Source organism: Cervus elaphus, chromosome 12 (genome assembly GCF_910594005.1).
Source record: "Cervus elaphus chromosome 12, mCerEla1.1, whole genome shotgun sequence".
In the NCBI taxonomy this organism is placed as follows: domain Eukaryota; kingdom Metazoa; phylum Chordata; class Mammalia; order Artiodactyla; family Cervidae; genus Cervus; species Cervus elaphus.
Window position 1 is genome coordinate 34,839,218 of NC_057826.1, and position 25,178 is coordinate 34,864,395.

Here is a 25,178-nt window from a genome sequence, read left to right on the forward strand (position 1 = left end):
TGCATGTCACAGTTTATTTGCCATGATATAATTTCTTAGTGAATTAAAGGTAATTTCCATTGAAGAAACAGGAAGCTCTGATTTACTTTATTCTTCTTAATCATCTTGGGAAAAGTGGGGAATGGGGCTTTTTTTGACTACCAGGTTCCTCAACTCCTAAGAGGATGTAACATGGGATAAACAAAGCGATTTAATATTCAGAAGGACATGGGGTTAATTTGGCATTAAAAAAAAAACACACATACACTAGAAAAAAATGGTTTGTTTCTTTTAGTGATTTTTCTGGCTCTGAAACCTCTCCAGTTTTGGATGGATTCTTTATGCAGGAGGAAATCTAAGGTAAGGTATTGAGAGTCTCACAGATCTTCCCTAGTAGGTCACATCCTGCTAATCTAATCATATTTGACAATAAATTTAATTATCCAAGAAATTTTATTATCCATGTTTTATATATCCGCTTCCTATAAATGCGTATCATTTAAATCTATGATACACTGAGAACAGTCAAGAATTATTTCTTGCATTTATAATTTAAGAAGCTATATTTAAAAATTAAGATATGTTTGTGTGACTATGATTAGAAGGAAAATGAGAAACCAAAACAGATTGGTATTTATAAAAACTGATATTTCAGGAAAGGATTTAGAGTTAGAAGCCCTTTCCAACTCCTTTGTAAACTAAGAAACATACAATTATTTTAAGAATTCAGCTTTTACCCAATTGCACTCCAGATTAAGTCAAAGAAAAAACATTCTGAAATCTTAAGACTTTTACTTGCTCAAATTTTAGGTGGATTGCTTTTCAGAATTTTTCTAATTGATATTACATGAAATCCTCTAGCTGATAAAAGGCCAAATGTTTGTGTTCTTCACAAGAGGTTGAATGGGTCTTTATGCATTGACACAGAGTGGAATTTCAGTATTTGCCATGCTGAACAGCAAGGAATAATTAATTTTCAAAATCCATGTATTGTACAAATATGAAGTTAAAATAGAATTTTCACTGACGGTTAACACTGTAGATTCCATGTTATGGTTAATTCCAAGAAGACAAAGCTTGCATCTTCAGTGGGAAGTACTTTTCAGTTGTTACAACATCCTCAGAGACTTTTCAGTTTGTCTTTGTCTTGCTCTTTTTGACTGCAAAGTGCAAAAGATTCCTGAACGAATTGCCTGCACATTGGGCACTGTTGAAAATACTTAACACAGCCATCACACAAGCACGTGTGTCTACAAGGCAAGAGCACCCAGTTCACAGGCCCATTCTGGCAAACCACACAGTCCTTGCTATTCTCTTCTGGAGGCTCCACTTCACTTTCAGATAGTCCTGCCTTTTCTAGCAAACTTCGGTCTGTGTTTTTTTCTTCTGGAGAAGAATTGCTGGAGGGAGTGGAATTATTATTTGCAGACATGAAAAGTTGCTGAAAATCAAAGAAACAAATGTAAAGATAATTACAAATGACAATTATGCTTCAAATACAGGGGTTATAAGAGCTGCTAAAAACGTATGAACTAGCAAATCCAATAGTAAATAAAAGTTAACTTCTATGATAAGTAACTGAAAATATTATTATCTGTTTATAAATAGTCATTCTCTGAAACTCTGTAAACAGAAAAGACAAAAATAAGATAGAGGGTACAACTTACCTTAAGATCATGAAATTGACCTTGAGCTAGGAGTAAATATTGATATAATATCCTACAGGAGAGTTTATAAGTCTTATCAGGAATATGAATTACTGACACCATGGAAATCTAAAACAGAAATTGAACACCAGTCAGTATGTGATTTCCTTATATTTTTTTCACAGATATGTGAAAAATATTTCTCAAATAAAAATAAGAGGTTGATAAATTAGAAAACCTATTATAATTTCCTTAAATCACAGTCACTAAAAAGAACCCAGTTATATATATTTTGCCAGAGTTATTTTACTTATCCTCAAATTCACAAATTTAATGTCATCCCAACAAAAATAGCAATTAGTTTTTCATATAGCTACATGAGTTGACTCTACAATTAAAATAAAACATAAGAGCTGGGAAAATACTGGAAAGAAAGCTATGAGAGGGACTAAGTTCAGTCAGATGTTAAAACATACTACAAAGCTACTAAAATTTTAAAGCACACTACAAAGCCTCTAAAATTAAAACAGTGTGGTACTGGCACATGAACAGATAGCTGGATGGAACAGAATAAACAGTACACAAACTGACTTAACCATATATGCAAATATAAAGGTTACATTTCAAATAACTAAACAAAGAGAGTCTTTGTAATAATAAAAAGTACTGGGGCAACTGGATAGCTGTTTGGGAAAACAAAATTAGACTCATAATTGTAAAAAATGAAACTATACAAGTACTAGGGAAAAACATGAATTTCTTTTTAGTTTCAGTGTAGAAAAAGACTTTCTATGACTCCAACCTAGAGGCAGATAAATATGACAAATCTAACTACATAAAAATATAAAATTTGCATGACAAAAAACACTATAAGTAAAGTCAAAGGACATATGACAAGCTGAAATACATATTCACAATGTATATCACAGACATAAGTTACTATCCTTAACTTATAAAGAACTTTTTAAAAATTGAAGAAAAAGTGAATAAAAATTCTATACAGAAATAGGGCAAAGATATGAACAGATAATTTACAGAAAGATAAAACATGGTCCTTAGCCATATTAAAAGATGTTCACTTACAATATGATAAATGCAAATTGAAACTTCACTGAGATATCATTTCTTGCTCATCAGATTAACAAAAATTGAGTAGCTTATCAGTACACTCTATGGAGAAACCATCACTCTCATATACTGCTGGACGAAATGTGTTAAAAAAAAAAAAAGATACAATTCCAAAGGAACAACTCCAATGGAGGGGAATTTGGCAGTAGGTAACAAAATGACCCATATTTACTTAGCCTTCAACCACATAACCTCACCAATATTAAACTACAGACACACAAGTTATCCAGTGCAAGATTATTTGTTATTACAGAATACTGGAAACCACCTGAATGTCCAACCACAGGAGATTGGTTGAATAGCTATGGCATTAATACATGTATACCCTACATACAATAGAGTGCTAGGCAGCTGTTTAAAAAAAAAAAAAGAGGAAGATCTCTATGAACTGATCTGGAGTGATTTCCAGGAGATATAAAATAAAAAAAGTGAGAACATGCGTAGTGTAAAGTGTTTCCTACTTTTTGTATAAGAAAGAAGGGGAAATGAGAATAGAGAGATATTTGTATTTTCTTACCATTAGAATAAGAAACATAGGAAGGACAAGCCAGAAAACAATGAACTTGGGGATGAAAGCATCATCTGAGTATACCTCTTTACACAGTTTTTTTACTTTTGAGAGAACTAATCCGAGGAATTTATGGACACTGTTTTTGACAATAAATCCTCAGTTTGGGGCAGGAAATAAGGAAAGGAAATAAGGTAAGTTTGAGGACTTAAATAATCAAATTCAGTAATGAATTATAAACCACTGGGAGGAAAAGGAATTTATGAAGCTGTGAGATAACAAATAGATAATTAAAGAGATAAATCAGAGGTCTCTTGCTTGTAATAGAAGGCAGAGGGCTGAATGCAGGGCTGAAGTTAGAAAATAATTATTTTGCAACCATCATGGTAAAGATGAACTCTGACAAGAATCATTAATGGATATTAAATACAAGGGGAGATTTTGATAAAGAACAAGATATTTGTATGGTCTTAAAGTGCCTTTTCACACACTGACTATTATTTGCAAGGGAGGGAGGAAAAAAAAGGAAACAATGGGAAATTAGATAATACCTTGACTGAGAGATCGAAATTAACATCGCCAATGAGGGAAAAGAACGTCCCATTCTTCTATAGGCGATGTTCTGAAAACTAAACATTATCACCTGCCTGGTGCACTGGCTGAAAATGCTTAACTTCAATCTAATCATGATGAAACATCAGACAAAATGAGGAATGTCCTGTTTTATGAAAACAGTGTGTACATGTGACTGTATGCCTCAAAAATACTAATGTCATAAAAGACCAAAAAAAGGTTATGGAAATGTTTCAGATTAAAGGAGGTTAAAAATACATGACAAATATAATTTCTGACTCTAAACTACAATATGTACTGTAGGGAAAAGACATGTTGTAAACAATACTGTTAGATAGGCTGACAAATTGGAATGCAGGTAATAGGTTGGATAAAATATTGTATAAATGTTAGATTTATAAAGTAGATAACTACATCATAGTTACTTAAGAGAAGATACCTATTATTAGGAAATATACACTGAAGTACTTGGATGTAAAAAATCATCCTGTATACAACTTATTCTCAATTCATTAAAATATATATATACATACACATACATGTTGTTTTTTGTTGTTCTTCGCCACCAAGTCATGTCTGACTATTCTGCAACCTTATGGCCTCTAGCCCGCCAGGCTCCTCTGATCATGGGACTTCCCAGGCAAGAATACTGGAGTGGGTTGCCATTTCCTTCTCCAGCAGATCTTCCCAACCCAGGGATCAAACCTGCATCTCCTGCATTGGTAGGTGGACGTTTTACCACTGAGCCACCATGGAAGCCCATATATACACATACATATGGGCAAATAATGAAAATAGGGCAAATGTTAACAATTAGATCTGGGTAAAGGGTATATGGGTGTTCTTTTACATTTTTATTTTGGCAAGTTTCTGAAATTATATGCATATAGAAAGTTTAAAAAACAATGGCTGTAAACACACAATATTCTTTATAGCCTCATAAGGATGTATTGATTTGGCAATGACTTCAGAGACTTTTAATATTACATCAAAATAACAGGATTGTATTTTGGTAGAAGACAGTAATGCTATCACCTATTACTAACAATCCTGCCATTTAATTTAACATCAAAAGCCTCTGAAGCTACTATCATGCTAGTTATGAATATATATGTAGTTATAGATATACATTTGATATGGAAAAAATGTACAAAACATATTAAATGAAAGCAGACCCCAAAATAAAATGGACAATTTGATCCCATTTTTGTCTCGAAATTACATATATAAAGGTCTAGAAAGATACAGACAAATACAGTTACTGTCTTTGTGTGACAGAATACCGATGATTTTCCTTTTTTTCCTTTTGACCTCTCTAGATTTTCTATTTCCTTCCACAAACATACATTATTTGAGTAATACAAAAAAGAAACTAGCATAATTTAGTTAAAGTGAAAAAAAATTTAAGTTAAAATCTTGCAATGACAGTCTTCACTTTCCTTATCTAGCTAAAATAACAAACTAGCTCCTAATTACAGGATCTGAATATAATTTACAATAGGAGTTACAATAGGAATGAGAGAGTTTAATTTTTTTTTTTTTAGATTTAGAATCTCTGACTCCAGATAAAATATTGAAAAACCAAATGCCCAGTTTGCTTTTAAAATTAATAACAACAACAACAAAAAAATTAAGAACAGAGAACATGAATACAAAATATACTAATAGACTTCAGTTCCAATATTAGGCCCTATCTGAGAGATAAGAGATGGAGAAGCTAGGATTAACAGGAAGGAAACGAGGGAGCCTGCTGATAAGAACAGGAGACCCAGAGAAGGACCCAGGCAGGGAGGTACAAAGAAGGAGAGAACAGGACGGCTGACCCGTAGAGCCACGTGCCTAGGCTGCCCTGTGGGAATAAGCCTCCCCCAAGCACTACTGGGCCAGGAGACTTCACTCCAGTTGGATCAGGGGTGTGAGAGCAAATCTTTCCCCATCTACAATGCCACTGAACTTTACACTGAGAAGTGGTTAAAATGGTCAATTTTATGTTATAAGTATTTTACCACACACACACACACACACACACACACACACACTCCTCTGTTTAGATGGAGGAAGCAAATTAGAAAATAGGAAGAGTCTGAGAATTCAAGCTGACAAAGAGCTGCAGCAGTGTGGGGGAAAGGAACCACAGGGGAAGCTGAGAAAAAGGTGACAGGTGTGACCCTTTCTGTTTCGGGTGAAAGAAATGGGGGAGCTTAGAAGAGATGGCGGGGGTTGGGGGGGGACATGGTGGAGAGAGAAGGGCTATCTTGCCCAGGTAGGCGGGGTAAAGGACGGAAAGGCTGGAAATACGAAATGCCCAACTCAGCACATTTTATTTCCTTCAGTGGAAAAGAGAGGAGGGCCACAGGAGCGCGAAGGGAGACAGAGACTAGAGCTCTCCTGTAGACTATCCAGGAGCTTAGCTATGGGGCTCTAAGTGGCTCGCTAACATTGATTGGTATGACTTTTTTTTTTTCACTTAACAAATTTACTGAGTACCTATTGACTTCTAGGTACTGTTAGCTCCTGGAAATAAACTGGTTAGTACGACTTTTATTTGGAAAAAACAAACTGACTTCAGCTCAGTGGAACTTCAAATTAACATCCCCCTTCAAAAAAAAAAAGACAAAGGAAAACTACAGAGGCATTACTGCACTGAGCAGGGTCTAGATCTCTGAGTTAGGGTCTGCACCTTCCAAAGCTCAATGCATGCTTGTTTCGTGGAGATAATCCTGTTAAAAACAATGCTGGCACAGTACTACAAAGGCTCAAAATCAAGCCCTGGTTCTATCTCTTGTTTTGTGAATGGCTGGGATTTTTCTTAAAACTCTTTCAGTGTTTATAAGAAGGATATTTGCCCTAACATACAAGGGAGTTGTATAAGGAATAAATAAGTTACTGGTGGCGAATGTACTTTGTATATTACAAAGTGTCATAATAAAGACATGGTAACATATCTTTACTAATCATTATATCTCTTTCAAGCACTTCAGTAAAGTAGCAAATTGGTTATAAAGGCATTCTTATCATGAGAGGATTTTACCAAAAGTTTATTTCATGCATAAGCTTCTACTGTACTTAGAGGAATGTCAGGCTCAGGGCCTTTTAGATCTCTTAACGCGCTTTTATCTGCCTAATTGGGATAAACTACTGGACTAAAGAAACAGCAAATAATGAGAAAAGATTACAATAATTACTGAAAATATAGGGACCAAAGACATATAAGATGTAGGTGCAACAGGGGCTGTGATGGAAGCAAGATGACTGCAAGCACGCAAAGAAGAGAGTGGATACTGTCTTAAAATTGAGCACTTCTGATCATTACAATAGTTATTGTAATGCCAGGAATAAACATGCTCCCTAACAGACTTCTATGTGGCAAACACCACAGAATACAGAATAAGGAAATTAACATAATTCAACTCTGTCTTTTATTTTCTAAATATAATCATATTCTTGCAACCCATATGGGAAACCACAAGTCACACTCTGAAGAAGCAATACACATAAAAAAACTCTTACAGGAGTACTTCCCATACATTCATTTTCCAAGAAAAATGTGTCCAGGCCGCAGAAATTAAATCTTTTTCTATTTCACCAAATAATTAAGACCGATCAATCAAATCACTTAAAAGTAATGCTTCCAGAATTTTAAAATTACTTACAATGTCATAAATTTCTCGGTCATCCTTATCGGCTAGGGTCAACAGCGCTACCAAAGGATAGCGAGATCTCGGCACTGTACCAAAGTCTTCAATTTTAGTGTCTCTTGGTAACTGGCAATATATTTCTTCTTTGCTGTCCTTTTTAATGCTTTTTGAAGATGTAAAGGTTAAACTGCCACTATAACCAAAAAATACGACAATATACCAAAAGGAGTAAACAATAACTTAGCAACACAATTTTATTCATAGAAAGTCGAAAGTCTAAAATTTTCATGTGCTAATGGATGTATCAAATAAAAGGATACAAATACTGCTCTTGATAGAGATATTCACTATACAGAGCATCTTCTAATGCTCGCGGAGTGCTTATTCGGAAGCAATAAAAATGCTTCTGCAGAGCTTCATATAATTTTTGAACACTGCACCCCCAGTAGCATGTAAGGAGGCTATCTTCAAGGCAATCTGTTGTCAAAGTTATGCCAGCTGTAGAAAACAAACGAGACAAAGAGAAGAAAATTACCTAATGTAATTTCTATTACAATTATACACAGCGAGTAACAAAAGCTTCCTTTTGGATGCTGGCCAGGCTGATGGCAGTTAAAGGAGCTCATTAAAGGGTATCTGTCTATAAATGAAGGAAATGGTCTCTGAAACAAAAGATATAAAAACTTCAATGTCTACACGGTTTTGAAGCGCTCTCAGTAAACTCTGTTACATTATTTCATACTTAGCCTTGGAAGTTATAATATTTTTTTGGTGACTTCAAGACTCTGCCCACAGATTTAAAAAACTGAGATACAGTTCACTATTGATAACCTACCGCTCTAACAACATATATAATCCTCACTACAAGAACTAATAGAGCTGCCTCCCAAAGTGCAGGTATACAACCCATGGGAGCCACAAGATGATCAGTGGAAAAGAAAAAACATTAAAATGAAATGCAGCCGTATTAATATGAACATATTCAGTGACAACACTAATATACTCTTGTCATCCAGTTTATGTCCCATGTAATATGCAAAATATCCTGAGGAAAGAGTGGAGATTCCAAAACATGGAGGGTCTGACAGTGATGCCCTCAGCCATTTGCTTATTGCCCTCACTTATTTGCTTTCAGCATAATAAAAGGTATTATAATTTAAGTAAATCTGATTATGTAGATATACAAGTTATAAGTGAACATACAATTATCTTTTCTAAATTTAAATTTTTTTAATTGGAGGGTAATTGCTTTATGCACATACAATTATCTTATGTAGTTTTACCTATTAACACTTACATAGGACTGTAGGCCAGCTGTATGGTTTTTTTCCCCTTGCCCATGGCAGCTGTAGCAATATCAAGTTCAAGGGCAGCGACATTCACTTTTCATACTGTTGACAGTGCAAGCTGCAACGGCTAGTGCTCAGTGGCCACGGCGTACTCACCAGAGCAAAAGGGCATGGTTTTGGTCATTGTTCCTGGCTGAACAGCCTTGGTATCTGATTCTGGCTCTCCAAACCTACCAGCAATTCTGTAAACTATTCAATGTCCTTTTATTGGAATCACTTCTGTTGTTTACAAATAGGAATTTTTATTGATGCACTATCTATTTCTTAAAGGGCAATCTTCTTGGAGAAGGAGCTACATAGACACAAGCAGATGCTCGAGAGGACATCAAAAACTGACCGAGTTTTTCACTTTTCTTCTCAGGTTAGTAGTATGTACACAGAGGCTTGGACTCTGAATGTGTACACTAGCAGAAATGCAGAGCAATTTCTAATCAGAGTTAAGCAAAAATCTTGACTGGAAGGAATTTCACATAGGTAACTGGAACAGAATTTGATTTCAAATTTTTATATAATTCCAAACATCAGGTATTAATTCAAGAATAGAAAATTTAATTAGCTATGTTTTTCAACTAGCTATTAAGTAGCTGAAGAAAAACATTCCATTAATACAAATTATATACATATATTAAAATCACACATACTTTCCCCTGTTTCACCTAAGAACCACACTACATGAAGCAAGAAAAAAAATCTGGAAGTAGATAGGAGAGGAAAAAACAGAAAAGGCATATAAAAAAAAAGTAGAAAAAGGAAAAAAATGGAACCTAGAAAAGAATTTCTTAATGTATTATTAGCAAAAATGTGAAAAGATGTATGTTTAGAGTTCTGGTCATATAAAAATGCTGAAAGCCACACAAATATCAAAAGAGATTAAATGAATAAAATATGGAACACTTTATAATGAAGTACTATGACTCTTAAAAAAGAATTGAGTCATATCATAATATCTGTATATACTACTGACTCTTTATGACCCCATGGACTGTAGCCGGCCAGGCTCCTCTGTCCATGGAATTCTCCAGGCAAGAATACTGGAGTGGGTTGCCATTCTCGTCTCCAGGGGATCTTCCCAACCCAAGGATTGAACCCAGGTCTCCCTCACTGCAGGCAGATTCTTTGTGGTCTGAGCCATCAGGAAAGCCCAACAAACTACTTACTAATTCTCTGATGTATTTTTCTACTTATATCTCAGTGCTGTGCCCATGCTTCTCCTTCTGCCTAGAAGTTTTCCCAACCTCCCAAAATAAACACCTACTCATCTCAAGACTCTACTCTATTAAGAAAAAAAAAAAAGAGGGTGGGTGGGGGAAGAAAAAAAAAAAGAGACAGACAGAACATTCCTCTTTATGAAGCTTTTCCTGCCTACACCTCCTGAAACTTAACCCTTTCCTTCTTTTACTCCAGTGTTTCCTAGATAATCTTGCAGACAACTTATATATATATATAAGTATAGAAACAAACAACTACCATGTATTGTTACCATTTAATATCAAAATACCAGAATTTCAGATGAAAAGATGGTTGTTCTTCAAGGGGTAGCAACCTTAATTAGCTCTACTTCTACTACATTGCTTTGCTTTTCTCTCTACACCAAAGACCAATGAAAATGGCACAGCGTCCTAATAAGACTTCTCTTATTAACTCCTGTGACACTTTATTCTTCTCACATAAGTGCCTTTATTTACTAGTTTATAAGCTCCTTAGGAGCAAGACTTGTGAATTACTGGTCGTCGTGTCTCAGGTATGCAGCATAGCTCCTAGAACAGAACAGGTGCTCAACAAATGTTTGTCAGGTCTGAGCAAGAGAAAGCAATAGAGAAAGAAAATTAAAGGGCTAGGAAAGGGCCACAGAAAGAGAGAAAAATCTTTGGAAAATAGCCACCAACTTGTAATTGAAGCTGAAGATGGGTTGGTGATCTCTAAGCCAAAAGGATTCTTGACTTGTCTCATTTGCTTTTTGAAAACTCTTGTGTTGAACTGGGTCTCTTCTGAATTTCTCAGAATTACTGGAACATCCCAACCAAACCTGAAGAAAGGTAAAAATAAAATAAAGCATAATTTTAACAAATACTGAAACTTTCTGTGATATGTAAAGTATTTTGTTAGTTACTCCTTTTAACCTAAGTATCAGAAAATTTACATTATATTGAAGAAGTAATCCAAAATTAAGAGAGATTAGCTATCCCATAGAATTGGAATATATTGTTCACCTGGCTGAATCAACATACTCTTGAAACCAAAGATTTCTATTGTTAATTATTGTTCATTACAAAGGAGTTCCATGATTATAACCAAAATGTACCTAATACAATAGCAAAAACACGATAGAATTACTGTATTTCTAAATGATATAAAAAGTAAATATATGTTTAATATGTAGACTATTTGATATTATTTTAGGGACAAAAGAATTTTAAACACTAAATATAGCCCTTCATTAATACAACATATTCTCTATTTTTAAATTTCATGTAAAAATGTGATAAAGAACAAACTTAGAGGGAAAATGGAATGCATAAATTCAATTCCATATAATGGTAGAAAGAAGATAAGTTTACTCAGTTTAAATAAAACAACTAAAAATGAAAACACATTAGTTAAACCAGGGGACTTTAGTTTAAGATAGCATAGTTACTTTAATACACTGTTTTCTCTCCAAACACTTAGCAGTGACAGATTAAGAAAAAGAAAAATCAAAAGGAGCCCACCGAAATGAGTAAACAAATAGTGGTTTCCTCACTGTTTAAACAAAGCAATACTACACTCAACAAGGAAAAGGAAACAACCATGTGGATAATTCTCAAAAACAACATACTGTGCTAAAGAAGCCTTACATAAAAAAAGGACATGCTCTATGACTTCATAATAAGAAACCCTACAGTAGGAAAAACTAATTTATGGTAGAAATAAAAAACAGAACAGTGGCTGCTTCTATGGGGTAGGAGTATGAACTGACTGGGAAAGGGCGTGAGGAAACTTTATCTGGTGATGGTAATGTCATATATCTTGGTTGAGGTTTGAGTTGCATACATATGTTTGATAACACTTAAGATTTGTACATTTCACTGTATATAAATATTACTCCAAAAGAAAATAAAAGAACTACAAATGAAAACAAATATTCAACTCTAGATAGCAATATGCAATGCTTTAACACTTACAGATGAAGAGTACAAACTTACTTTGAAGTTTCAAGAAATTAACATGAACCGATGGGTAGATAGAGGAATGGATGGATAGATACACATGTAATAAAGACATAATAAAATGTTGATTGTAGAACCTAAGTGATGGGCATATGTGTGTTCACTCTGTATTCTTTTAAGTTTTCGGTATGTTTGAAAATGTTAATTAATAAGTTTTAATAAAAAAAGAGTCATAGCTGAGTTAAAAGATGGATCTTTATTTAACCCTAACCCTAACCCTAAACCCTAACCCTAACCCTAATGGATCTGAAAAGAAAAAAAAAACAATGAGTAGGACTGATACCATGGTTTGACATGTTCTGAGTCTGGCAGCAGGCAGTGGCAACTAAGCCTTCTCACAGATAGAGGGCCTTACAGGTTGTCCACTCAAGACAAAGGCGAGAGCCAGGTTCACACCTTGAATCCAGGAACTGGGTTAGGGCAATATCAATATGGAAAGGAATTGTCATTGTAAGACCTAGTCCTTTCTGAGGGGCTCTTGGAATCTGGTTAAACAGCAAGGATGAGGACAAAGGAAGGGGACAGAGGACTTCCACTAAAATCCAGGCTGCAAACTAAAATTTCAAAATCATAACTCTAATGCTAAGAGAAAGCCAGTAAAATTAACAAATGGAACAAAATGAAATTAACAAATTTCATTCAGATGATTTTAATTTTATAGAACGTTGGATAAGGCTGTTCTATTCCTGTCTTAAAGAACTAAAAAGCAAGTCTCTAACAGATCAAAGCATTCCAGGTAAGTTAACTAAATCCCAAAACAAAGTTCAAGAATATTTATATGAATACAAAATATCCAACACCCACTAAGCTAAAATTTACTATGCTTAGCATCTAATAAAACTTCACAGGCATGCAAAGAAGCAGGAAAATATGACCCAGAATGAGCAGAGAAACTAATGAATAGATCCCAGGGGTGGTATAGATACTGGGATTAGTATTAATAAATCCCAGGGATGGAACAGATATTGGGATTAGTATTAATAGATCCCAGGGGTGGTATAGATACTGGGATTAGTATTAATAGATCCCAGGGGTGGGATAGATACTAGGATGAGTAGACAAGGATATCAAAATAATTGTTATCACCATACTCCATGTGTCAAGAAAATAAGTAAAGATTATGCTACAGTATAGAGACAAGGATGATACAGAAAAGACTCCAGTCCATCTCTGAAAATGAAAAATACACTGCATGGGATTAGCAGCAGACATCCCAGGGGGCTAGTGGTAAAGAATCCACCTGCCAATGCAAAAGACACGGGTTCGATCCCTGGTTCAGGAAGATACCGAGAGAAGGAAATGGCAACCCACTCCAGTATTCTTGCCTGGGAAATCCCATGGACAGAGGAGCCTGGCAGGCTACAGTCCCTGGGGTCACAAAGAGTCAGACACAGCTTAGCGACTAAACAACAACCACAGATATCACAGGACAAAAGATTAGTAAATTTGAAGATATAGCAACAGAAGGTATCCAACATAAAACACAAAGGAAAAAAGGCTGAACAAAAAACCAAAATGTCAGCGAGCTGAGGGACAAGTTCAAGATATCTAATATCACATAACTGAAGTCTGCAGAGGGAGGGAAGACACAACACAAGAAAACTGCAAACAAACATCTCTCGGGAACATAAATACAAAAATTCTTAACAAAATTTTAGCAAATTAAATCCAACAGTATATAAGAAGGTTAATATTCAAGAATGCAAGGTTTATCTCAAGAATGCAAGACTGGCTTAACATTACATTAGAAATATAATATAATACACTATATTAACAAGCTAAAAAATGAAAACCATACAATCTTCTCAATACAGAAAATACACTCAATACATGCAGAAAAAGTGCTTGCTAAAATCCAATGTCTAGTCCAATAAACACCATCAGGAAACTAGAAATGTGGAAAAAGAACTTAACCTGATAAACGGTGGCAATAAAAAGTAGAGCTAACAACGTACTTAATTAAAAACTGCTTTCCTTCTAAAGTCAGGAACAAGATATTTAACAGCCATGTGTCCTTAAGCAATCATTCCAACTCTATGTAACTGTTTCATCACCTGTAAACGTTTATAACAGGGCTTGGCATTATGGAAGTGCTTGCAACAGTAATCTTGATAATGGAGTCGACTTATGGGTTGGCAGAGAGAAAACACAAATCCAGTAACTTCTCTTTGATCCTCAGAATCAGCTTTTGACTTCACTGCTCATTGTTGCCCCAGTGCCCTTTAGAGGTCAAGTCAGGCATGTGAAGTGGTAGGACACAAGATATAATCTTCCTGTGACAGTCAAAACACCTTCCCTTTCTTACCTATATCCTATAGACCGAAAAAAGGCAAAGAAAAAAGAAACACTCTACGCATCAGTTCAGTTCAGTCACTCAGTCGTGACCCCATGGACTGCAGCATGCCAGGCCTCCCTGTCCATCACCAACTCCTGGAGTTTACCCAAAGTTATGTCCATCGAGTCAGTGATGCCATCCAACCATCTCTCATCCTCTGTCATCCCCTTCTCCTGCCTTCAATCTTTGCTAGCATCAGGGTCTTTTCCAATGAGTCAGTTCTTCGCATCAGGTACCCAAAGTATTGGAGTTTCACCTTCAGCATCAGTCCTTCCAATGAATATTCAGGACTGATTCTTTAGGATGGGCTGGCTGGATCTCCTTGCAGTCCAAGGGACTCTCAAGAGTCTTCTCCAACACCACAGTTCAAAAGCACCAATTCTTTGGTGCTCAGTTTTCTTCATGGTCCAACTCTCACATCCATAAATGACTACTGGAAAAACCAGAGGCTTAACTAGGCGAACCTTTGTCAGCAAAGTAATGTCTCTGCTTTTTAATATGCTGTCTAGGTTGGTCATAGCTTTTCTTCCAAGGAGTAAGCGTCTTTTAATTTCATGGCTGCAATCACCATCTGCAGTGATTTTGGAGCCCAAAACAATAAAGTCTGTCACTGTTTCCATTGTTTCCCCATTTATTTGCCATGAAGTGATGAAACCAGATGCCATGATCTTAGTTTTTTTTTTTTCACCAAGCAACATGGAACCGTTATTTTAATGTGATCTTAGTTTTTTGAATGTTGAGTTTTACCCAGCTTTTTCACTCTCTTCTTTACTTTCATCAAGTTCCTCTTCACTTTCCGCCATAAGGGTGGTGTCATCTGCATATCTGAGGTTATTGATATTTCTCCCAGCAAGCTTGATTCCAGCTTGTGCTTCACCCAGCCTGGCATTTTGCATGGTGTACTCTGCATATAAGTTAAATAAGCAGGGGGACAATACACAGTCTTAAGGTACTCCCTTCCCAATTTGGAATCTGTCCGTTGTTCCATGTCCAGTTCCTAAGGCCCACCTGACTTCACACTCTAGGATGTCTGCCTCTAGGTGAGTGATCACACCATTGTGGTTATCTGGGTCATTAAGATCTCTTTTGCATAGTTCTTCTGTATATTCTCACCACCTGTTCTTAATATCTTCTGCTTCTGTTAGGTCCATACCATTTCTATCCTTTATTTTGCCCATTTTGCATGAAATGTTCTCTTGGTATCTCTAATTTTCTTGAAGAGATCTCTAGTCTTTCCCATTCTATTTTCCTCTATTTCTTTGCATTGATCACTGAGGAAGACTTTCTTATCTCTCCTTGCTATTCTTTGGAACTCTGCATTCAAGTGGGTATATCTTTCCTTTTCTCCTTTGCCTTTAGCTTCTCTGCTTTTCTCAGCTATTCGTAAGCCCTCCTCAGAGAACCATTTTGCCTTTTTGTATTTCTTTTTCTTGGGGGATGGTTTTGATCACCACCTCCCATTCCATCCATAGTTCTTCAGGTACTCTGTCTATCAGATCTAATTCCTTGAATCTATTTGTCACTTTCACTGTATAATTATAAGGGATTTGACTTAGGTCATACCTAAATGGTCTAGTGGTTTTCCCTACTTTCTTCAATTTAAGTCTGAATTTTGCAATAGTTCTGGCCCCTTCCTCATTATTTAATTCTCCCTAACTCGTCCCACCATTTTTTTTCTTTACCCACACTGCCTGACTATACATTGCCAGCAGTAAAAGCGAGAATTTAGATCTCATCCTGTTCATTTCTACTGTAGGTTCAAATACTGTATTTCAGGTATTTTATAACCTTGTGCCTAAAAATTTCAATGAAAGAATCCTTTAAGGTATAACAGCCAGAAACCCCAAAAGGCAAAGCTTTAGGGAAATATCTGGAAGCAGCCCATTGTGAGCATGATATTCCTTTGTGAAAAGCTTTTTATATTTCATAATGTATCTGCTTTTAATATAAAAATATTTCTCCAAATCTTTACATAAATCAATACTGTAGGAGGTTATACCATATCTGCTCTGTGCCTATACACATCAGAATGAAACAAATAATTGGACATGTAAATGCTGCTTCTCTTTAAGCATGCCTACCCCAAGGCTGCGTGGCACAGCATCACATCAACAGTTGGCAAAGTACATCTATTATTAAAAGAAATTCCTTTCTCTAGATTTTTAATTTCTTTCCTTCATGCTTAATCTTGGGTCTACATTTTCAGTCCCAGATTTAACGTCTTTTAAAATTGCTGTTATGAATGTAGCTCAATATTCAGCCTTTTTACCTGACATAATCTTTTTACTGCAAAGGATAACATACCTATAAAAAGGTACACAAAGTACTTTTTTGAATAACAAAATAATTGTTATTCAAGTTAAGAACCAAACAATATCCTCAGAAAGTCTCCTGTGTCACTTCCCATGTACTACCTCTTCCTTCTCTATCTTGACTTCAAGTACTATAATTTAGTTTATCTGTTTTTGAACTTTTATATAGGTGGAAGCATGCTGTGTATACTTTTATTTCCTATTTTATCACATTACATTGAAGATTCATTTTTGTATCTATACTTAGTGCACTGTTGTGGCTATATAGTATTCTATTGCAAAAATATGCCATGATCGGCTTACACATTCTACTCTTAATGGACATTTAAGTTGTTCTCATGTCTTGGCCATTAGGAATAATGCTTATATGAATATTTTCATAACAGGTTCTCAATGTATATATGTAAATGCATTTCTATTAGGAATGGAGTTTCTTGGCCAAAAGGTCTGTGCTTCAACTTTGGTGGATAATGTTAACAACTGTTCTATATGGTTATAGAACCATATAGATTTACACACCACCACCAATGAATGAGGTCCCCTCATGCTCCATATCCTTGCCAAAACATTATTGGCCATCCTGGTAGGTGTATGGTGGCACTGAATTATGGTTTTAATTTATATTTTCCTGAAGACTAATGAGATGGAGCACTTTTTATGTCTATTGCTACTTGGATATCCTCTTTTGGGAAAGCCCTTTCAAATCCTTTCTCTACTTTTCTATTGGTTTGTCTTTATTTGTCTTGTTTACAGAAAATTCTTTATATGGTATGAATATTAGTCCTTTACTTGTATATATCTTAGCCCCTCTATACCTTGCCTCTTCACATACATAATGGTATCTTTAGATGAACAGGGTTCTTAATTTTAACATAAAAGCTATTAATCTTTTCCTTTAAGGTCGATGTTTTTGCTCTTTGACTTTTCATTACTGCTTTATATGAATTATGTCTTAACACTGCTCCTAAATTACAATCTCAGACATTTTCATATTCCTACCCCCTTAGAGGAATCAGTTAAGCATAGCTAAAGTGGCCAGGGCTTAGTCAAGACTCTGGGTCCTTATTTGACTTTGCCAGCCGAGTTCCCCTGATATCCTCACGCTTTGAGGGGAAAACAGGGGGTAAGGTGAGTAGAATTCACTGTGTGTCAGAGTGACATCATAGCCTGACCACATCTCTTGTCCTAAACGTCATGCTTAATGTAGTCACATCAGCTGACACATTGATGACACATGTCAAGCTTTCAGCCTAGAATAATCCTCAACCTTTTCATATACAAGACCCATGATGAATTTGCTCTTTTTGCACAAAAATTCCACAACTTCCACAGTTTAAACTTATTTGATGTGGGCCAATATTTCTATCTTGTTACTCAAAGTTACTCAAAGGTAACATGCAGAAATGATTTAGAATAAGGTTAAACACTGGAGACTGGCTATAGAACAATTCATAATTGGCACTGACAATTTGTTCTGTAAAACACTAGTATTTAGACCCAGTAATGTATGTGCCTCTGGCCACCATCCTTACATCTGGTCTTTTCCACATTTTTAGTCAAAAATCTGAATAAAGACATTGATGCCTGCTATCAGATCACGGCTGATATGATTTTAGAAGAAAGAGTAAAATATAAAACTGACAAATTTTCTCTTCAATTAAATTGTATTTTTATCTTTTTCCACTCAAAGTCATTTTGACAACTCTTAATAATGGAATGCCAACTAAATAACTAAATATATGTTTCTTAACATTTACTGCTTTCTCTTTTATATAAATCCAGCCCCCCCACCTTTTTCCATTAAGAGAACTTTCTAAAGACAGAGAGGGAGAGAATTTTCCATTCTTTTTACTGTTATAATTTCATACTTAACCCTCCTTGAATTTTCAATAATTCCGTTTTTTCCCATGTCTAAAGTGCGTGCTGCACTTTCATACTTCCAGCACAGTGGTAACCTGGGGACTTCCAATTTGGTCCATGCTTTTTCATATTGCTCATTCACTGTCTTACCCTGTACACACTTCCTAAGCTTCCTGTCAGCTGCTGAATCAGTAGAACTGACCTCCTTTTCTTGTTGGAGTCTCACAGAGTCCCTCAAGAATAAAAGTTACTTTGAAGTGAAAGTTTCAAGTTCCGAAAGTAAACAAATTTATCATCCCTTCAGACTTGAGTACCAAAGCCAATGAGAAAACACGCAGGCAACTGTTAAACTGGGGGCGAGGGCGCTTCTCTTCTCTGCCATCTCAAACAGTTGGCCTCACTTGGCTAGCTGGATTCTGACACTGGGTCAGGATATAGCAATAAAAAACTTTCATGGGGAAATCCTTGGAGAGGAAGAGGATTGTTTCTGAGCAAATTTGAGTCAAGGTATTCAATCTCTAAAATTCTGTGCTTTTATCTGTAAAAAGAAGGGTTAGAATAAGTTATCTTAAGGCCCTATTAAGGTCTAAAATGCCATTTCTAAAATTTTTTCTTCTAAATTGTTCCAAGAAATTTCTTCCCAGCAGCAGTGTCACATACCTTGTACCCTAAGCAAATACAAAATAATGTTATATTCTTTTCCTAAGAGGGATTCCACCATGGCTCAGTGGGTAAAGAATCCACCTGCAATGCAGGAGACACAGGTTTGATCCCTGGGTTGGGAAGATCCCTTGGAGGAGGGCATGGCAACCCACTCCAGTATTCTTGCCTGAAGAATCCCATGGACAGAGGAGCCTGGCAGACTACAGTCCGTGGGGTGGTATGATTGAAGTGACTGAGCATGTACCTCATCACCAACCTCATCACACACACACAACCTGCTGCATTCGACAAGTGAGATGAGAAATAGTCAAGATCAGTATATCAGGCAGGGTTGGCAGGAGACAGAAAACCACATCAACACTTTAGAAAAGAATTTAATATAAAGAACTATTAACCAAGTACTGGAGGACAGACAAGGCAAGAAGGGCACACTGAGGTATCCCAGCAAGAAGCAGTTATCTTTCCTAAGGCTAAGGAAACAAAAGGAAGCATGGGGATTACTACAACTAGAAGCTGGGAGAAGGAATCCCCCAGAGCTGGATCCAGACCTCTGTAGTAGGAGTGCTGGCCAGCTGGTACTGATATTTCTGAAGGAGTGCAATAAGCCTGATTCTTGGTGTGAGGAAAAGTTGAAAACTAAAATAAACTGCTGCTTCACAGGCCAGGGTGATGCCAGTACTGCAGGAATGTAGACCAGGAAAAGGAAGCAAATGGTTAACAGGAAGTTCCTTCCTCCTTTACCAGCCTTCCAGACTCTTTCCAGGATGAGATGGTAGGATGGCATCACCGACTCGATGGACATGAGTTTGAGCAAGCTCTGAGAGTTGGTGATGGACAGAGAAGCCTGGCATGCGGCAGTCCACAGGGTCACAAAGAGTTGGCTACAACTGAGCGACTGAACTGAACTGGCAGAGCCTAACAGGGAGCAAACTAGCATAAGGGAAACAGCTTTGCAAAGTCCCAGCTCCAGAATCAAAAGCAGAGTACAGACAGCATGTCTGCAGCTGAGAGACAACAGACTCTGAGACTTGATGGAAGATTCACAGTGCCCTCGGGGCAGTACTCAGGAGACAGAGACCTTCCTGGAGAGGACCTGACCTCCCCATCAAGCAGGGGCTCCAGGTCTACGGATTGACTTAGATTTGAAAAGTAGGCCAAAGGTCATAACTCCCCATAAATGTTGTAACTCCCCACTGTGACAAGTCAGGTTTCTAGTTCCAGCCTGGAGTTTCTCATTCTGTGTACTTGATGTAGGACTTAGGAGGCCACCTATCTATTTTATTCCTAAGGACGCTCTAATCCATTAGCCACTGTTAAAGACCCTTGTGGGGCAAATTGTTCTCTGCATTGTCCTCCACTGCCCATTAGGGGATCTGTCCATGGTGACTCCTGTGGTTATGTGTTGTCACTGCACTTCAGATCAGGAGGTCCACCCGAACGGCAGCATCTCCCACATCATAAAAGACCCGCAGTGGACAGGCACCGGAGATTTTTAAGGCTACCAGTCTCTCCTTAGTGCCTTTGTGAAATGTGTCTTCCAGGTCATGCTGAAGGATGCATAAGAGGATAGGTGTGCAGGTGGCACATAATAAATCCAGTCCAATATTCCTATCTTCCTAAGCCTTCAGATTTCCTCTTCATTATGCCAGGAACGTCCTAGCATCTCAGCTTTATTAAATATAGGGCAGCTCTTGGTCCAAGTTTCAGTCAACCATATACAAGTTAACACTTTAAAGTCAGAATTTTTTAAGAATACATCCAGATCAATAAATGTAACTTGATCCATTGTTAACATTCTATCCTCCTTGGCCTAATCTATTTACACTTCATTCCCATACATACTTCCCAAATTCGCATGAATACAAATTAGCCAACTTTTGTTATTCTTTTAGAGGCTTGGTTCTTTCTAACTAGGTCAGGTTTTGTCCCTGTTCTGTGGAACATGAAGAGATCTGGGCCTAACAACAAAAGATTACAGAGGTAGGTTTTGAGTATAGACACTGTTTGCAAAGCAGCTGCCCTAAGAGAAGTATTACAGGATCTTCAAGCAAGAGAAGGCTAGTTTTCTCAGACATGGAAAGCAAGCTGCTTCCATCAACAAGGGAGGCACACTCAGAGTGACTGGGGTTTCAGGATTCTCAGCTCTAAGTGCAATGTTGCCATTGCAAGTTTCAGGGCTCTGACTCTTCCCTAGTCAGTGTCCTAAACAGGACATTGACAAGGCTATGTAATTCTAATACCAGCACAATTACAACTGTGCAGCTTTGTGGCTACATGAAGTAAAGAGCTTTAGCATCATAAAAACTCTGATTCTCTGACTAAGACTTGATCTGAGAGTTTAAAGACATGAACATGTCATTTTCTTTCTGTAAGTGCTCCAGTGGCCCCACGAGCAACCATCCCACCCTTCCCCCAGTCTCTGCAGTATCACTGCTGCCATAATGGTAATGCACTTCAGCCACTTGGTCCCCCAAGGCACTTAGCTCCAGAAATCATTAATCACAAGAAAATAAAGGCAAAGCTGATTATTCATGATGCCAATCCATACCACGGATTACTAGATTCTTATTTCCCATTGGCAAGGAGCTGAAGAGATGACCAAACCCAAATCCTATCCGTAAAGGATTCCCCCCCCTGGATCCCATTCTGAGTAACAAATTCTTAATCAATATATTAATATTTATCAGTCCAGTCAAGAGACCAAAGCCACACCAGCATTTTAACAGATAATTTAATATAAAAATTTGTGAGCCAGATGTCGAAGAACTGAAAAGGCAAAAAGGAGACGCTGAGTATCACAAAATTAGTTACAGTGGGAAGCAACTATCACTCCCAGGACACAAAACAGAGCAAAGAGGATTCCTACTGCTTAGAGATTTGAAGGAAAGACCTCCGTGCAGCTGGGACTTAGATCTGAGGAAGGTGTACTGAATCTTTGGAGGAGTATAATAAGGCTAGTTCTAAGAGCATACAAAACAATAAACTGTGACCCACTGTTAAGGCCAGAGAGAGGCACCATGGCTGTGGTGAGACAGAGGAGGAAAAGAATCAAACAGGAAGCAAAAAGTCCTTCTGTCCTCCTCTAGCCTTCTACTCCCTTCCCCTACTGGCAAAGCCTCATGGAAGCAGTGAGCTAGCAAAGAAGAAAGGTCTTTAGAGGTTCTGTGCCACAGTCACCAAGCAAAGTACAGAAGGATAATAGCTTAATAATCTGCAGTCAAGAGGAAGCAGAGAGCAGCTGCAGAGTCAGGATCACGAATTACCTGAAACTATTTAAGGATGTATGTGGCACTCTGGCCTCCTTTCTGCACATTGCCTGGCAAAATAGCTAGAGCTTGATAAATCTGAGTATCAGAGCTCACAGAAACCATCACGTAGTTAAACAGAAATTCAATACTTTCCGTTGTGTTATTCTTGGTACTGGTACTGGGATTCCAACAGTCAGGTGCGCCTGTTCTTTCTCTACTCCCACACAGTATGAAAGACAGGGAAAGGAACTAAGCAATGGGACAGAAATGCAAAGCAGTACTGAGGTCAGAACCGTGACAGAGAAGACAGACGACCAATAGAAGTTATACTGGGGGAGGTTAAAGAAAACGACAAGCACAGTGAAAAAGCATAGCGGGTTAATGCATTCGCCTTCTGCCCGGTGTACTATTAGAAAATTACTTTGAGGAGCTCTAGATGGCCTTCACTGTAAACACTAGTTTAAAAAAACAACAATAATAAGGTTATCTACATGGGCAAAGCTAACCCATATGGAGAGAATGGCGGGATTAGGCTTAAGATGACTGGTTAGGCCCAAATCAGGATGGAAGTGACTGGCACTTATATGGTTTTGTGGCCTCAGGCATGCTTAATTCAGACTCCTCGAAGTTCTACAACTACCTGGGCCTCCATCCTTGTAAAAGTCATACTTAAATGGAGTGTTTAGATAATCATTAACTTTTCAAACCAAGTCTGAAATTTGGCAGAGCCAGGATTTGAACCTGTCTGTCTGACTCCAAAGTCTGTCTCTTCACCACCCCAGCACGAGGTTCTGAACTACCCTTCACTCACAGACGCCACCATCACTATCAATAGGTCTTTACTCATTTTCCTCCTCCCATTACTAAAGATAGACATCTATAATCTCTAATTAGTTGAATCAGGCCAACTGAAAATTAATTTTAAAATAACTAGGCTGATTGACAATTAAAATTTAAGGATATTATGCAATTATCAACTGGTTATTTATTTTTCTTAATGGAGGAAGATTATACTCTTGAAGACAGTAACAGTATAGCCAATAAAAATCTTGTGTTTAGACATCTCTTCTCACTTAGACAACATCTTCCTAACTCCAACTACAAACTTTCTTGAAATGAACAAAAGCAAGAAATTCTGATGTGTCAAGAATAACAGATTGTGTAAAATTGGTTCTATTCTTCCCGCACCAACCAAGAAGGAATTTTATAATCTACTGCTGACAGCGTGGAAAGCAGTGTGAAAACGTTAAAAACTTTACTTAGTTCCTAAAGATGGCATATTTTCAGAAATTGACAACAGCTTGTGTTCCTTCTTTAAAGTAATCACACGTGTGGGCTCGGTTGCTCAGTGGTATCCGACTCTTTGTAACCCCACAGTCTGTAGCCCCCCAGGCTCCTCTGTCCATGGGAGTTTTCAGGCAAGAACACTGGTGTGGGTTGCTATTTCTTCCTCCAGGGGATCTCCCATCCCAGGGGATCTTCCTCCCAAATCTCCCACATCTCCTGCGTTTCCTGCACTGGCAGGTGGATTCTTTACCACTGAGCCACCTGGGAAGCCCAAAGTAATCACATATACATGCTCAAAGGGTATTTTAAAACCCATATTACACAGCCTGCTCTATTCACTAGCATGTCTCCTCTGACCCTCTGCTCATGTAATCTCTGAAATGCCTTCTGTTCTCTACTATACACGTTTAGCTCCGTTTCTTTTTCAAAATACTCTTCAAAATTCAGCTCATGTCTCTCTCCTCAAAGGATGGACCTGTAAGATGGTTTCAGCTAGCTGTATTATAAGACGACTCTAAACATGATACAATGGCATCTCTTCGAGAGAGAAATTTTAGAATCTCTGAGCTAATTCCAGCTCACGGATGAGCTAACAGTCTCCTCTCCTAGTCTCCAATAGATGAAGTGCCCTTATACTTTAGTGTAACTTATCTCTGAGGTCTCTCCCAGCTCTAAAATTATGTCTTTATAGTTTCACCGTTCAAAAGGTGTGGAATGTGTGTAGAAACCATTACATTCTCAAACGCTGCAGAGTTCAGTTATAAGTTACCCTGGGAGATCTCACGGCAAGTGCTCAGTTCAGGTCAGAAGTGAAACGAACAACTGGGTTTACTGTCACGTCTGAGCACTGACTGTACCGCAGATGACGGGCTCACTCCGGGCACACAGTAGGCCCCAAATCCGGACAGAAACCTGTTGGACAGCCTCTCTATCCTCACACCAAGACCAAGCCCTTACTGGCTGCTTTATCACCTAGAAACAAAGCTGGGGAAAATACCTCAATCCTGCACCATCCCCAGATACCCGCAGCGACGGCGATCGGACGATGATGCAGGGCAGTGATGCGGATGCGGTGTCCACCTTGTTTTCCTCCTGAGCCAGTGGGAGCCTTGAGCACCGGCTCTCCGACAGCCACAGTCCAGCAGTCACCCTGCAGCCGGCCGCTACCCATCTCCCTGGCTGTCCGCCCAGACGCCCCTTGCCCTTTGCCCTGGGGACACTTACCATCCCAACACCAAGCCGGTGGTCACGATGAAGCAGGTAAAGACCACCGCAATGTAGAAAAGCGGCGAGTACTCATAGAGCGTTACGAGAAACACCGCAGCCATCAGGATCTCCTAAGCTGAGCCGGGCTCCAGCCGGCCAGCCCAGCCGAGTCCAGCCGGGCCCTCTCCGCCAGCGTAAAAGGCACTACGGTGCCCCGGAGCGGACAAACTTTGTAGATCC

The 25,178-nt window shown here is 37.8% G+C and overlaps 1 protein-coding gene across 2 annotated transcripts; it reads right to left on the minus strand.

The window, feature by feature from the left end:
• Positions 1 to 25,178, minus strand: CGRRF1 (cell growth regulator with ring finger domain 1). 2 transcript variants are annotated; one of them, XM_043920724.1, is made up of 6 exons: positions 24,957 to 25,178; positions 10,708 to 10,847; positions 7,793 to 7,970; positions 7,488 to 7,635; positions 1,647 to 1,754; positions 1 to 1,420 (listed from the first exon to the last, which is right to left on the minus strand). In XM_043920724.1, the coding sequence occupies exons 1-6, from the start codon at positions 25,058 to 25,060 to the stop codon at positions 1,100 to 1,102; spliced, it is 999 nt and encodes a 332-aa protein (XP_043776659.1). In that variant the 5' UTR covers positions 25,061 to 25,178; the 3' UTR covers positions 1 to 1,099. The 2 variants fall into 2 exon arrangements, with proteins under 2 accessions (XP_043776659.1, XP_043776660.1); XM_043920725.1 differs by lacking the exon at positions 24,957 to 25,178 and adding an exon at positions 14,082 to 14,319.

Excerpts from the sequence above, each read along its gene's own strand:
- CGRRF1 (XM_043920724.1), bottom strand. The coding sequence starts at position 25,060 with ATGGCTGCGGTGTTTCTCGTAACGCTCTATGAGTACTCGCCGCTTTTC. Across the intron at positions 10,848-24,956 it reads ACCGGCTTGGTGTTGGGATG|GTTTGGTTGGGATGTTCCAG; the intron begins GTAAGTGTCCCC and ends ACCTTTCTTCAG. Across the intron at positions 1,755-7,487 it reads ACCGAGAAATTTATGACATT|ATTTCCATGGTGTCAGTAAT; the intron begins GTAAGTAATTTT and ends TTTCTGTTTTAG.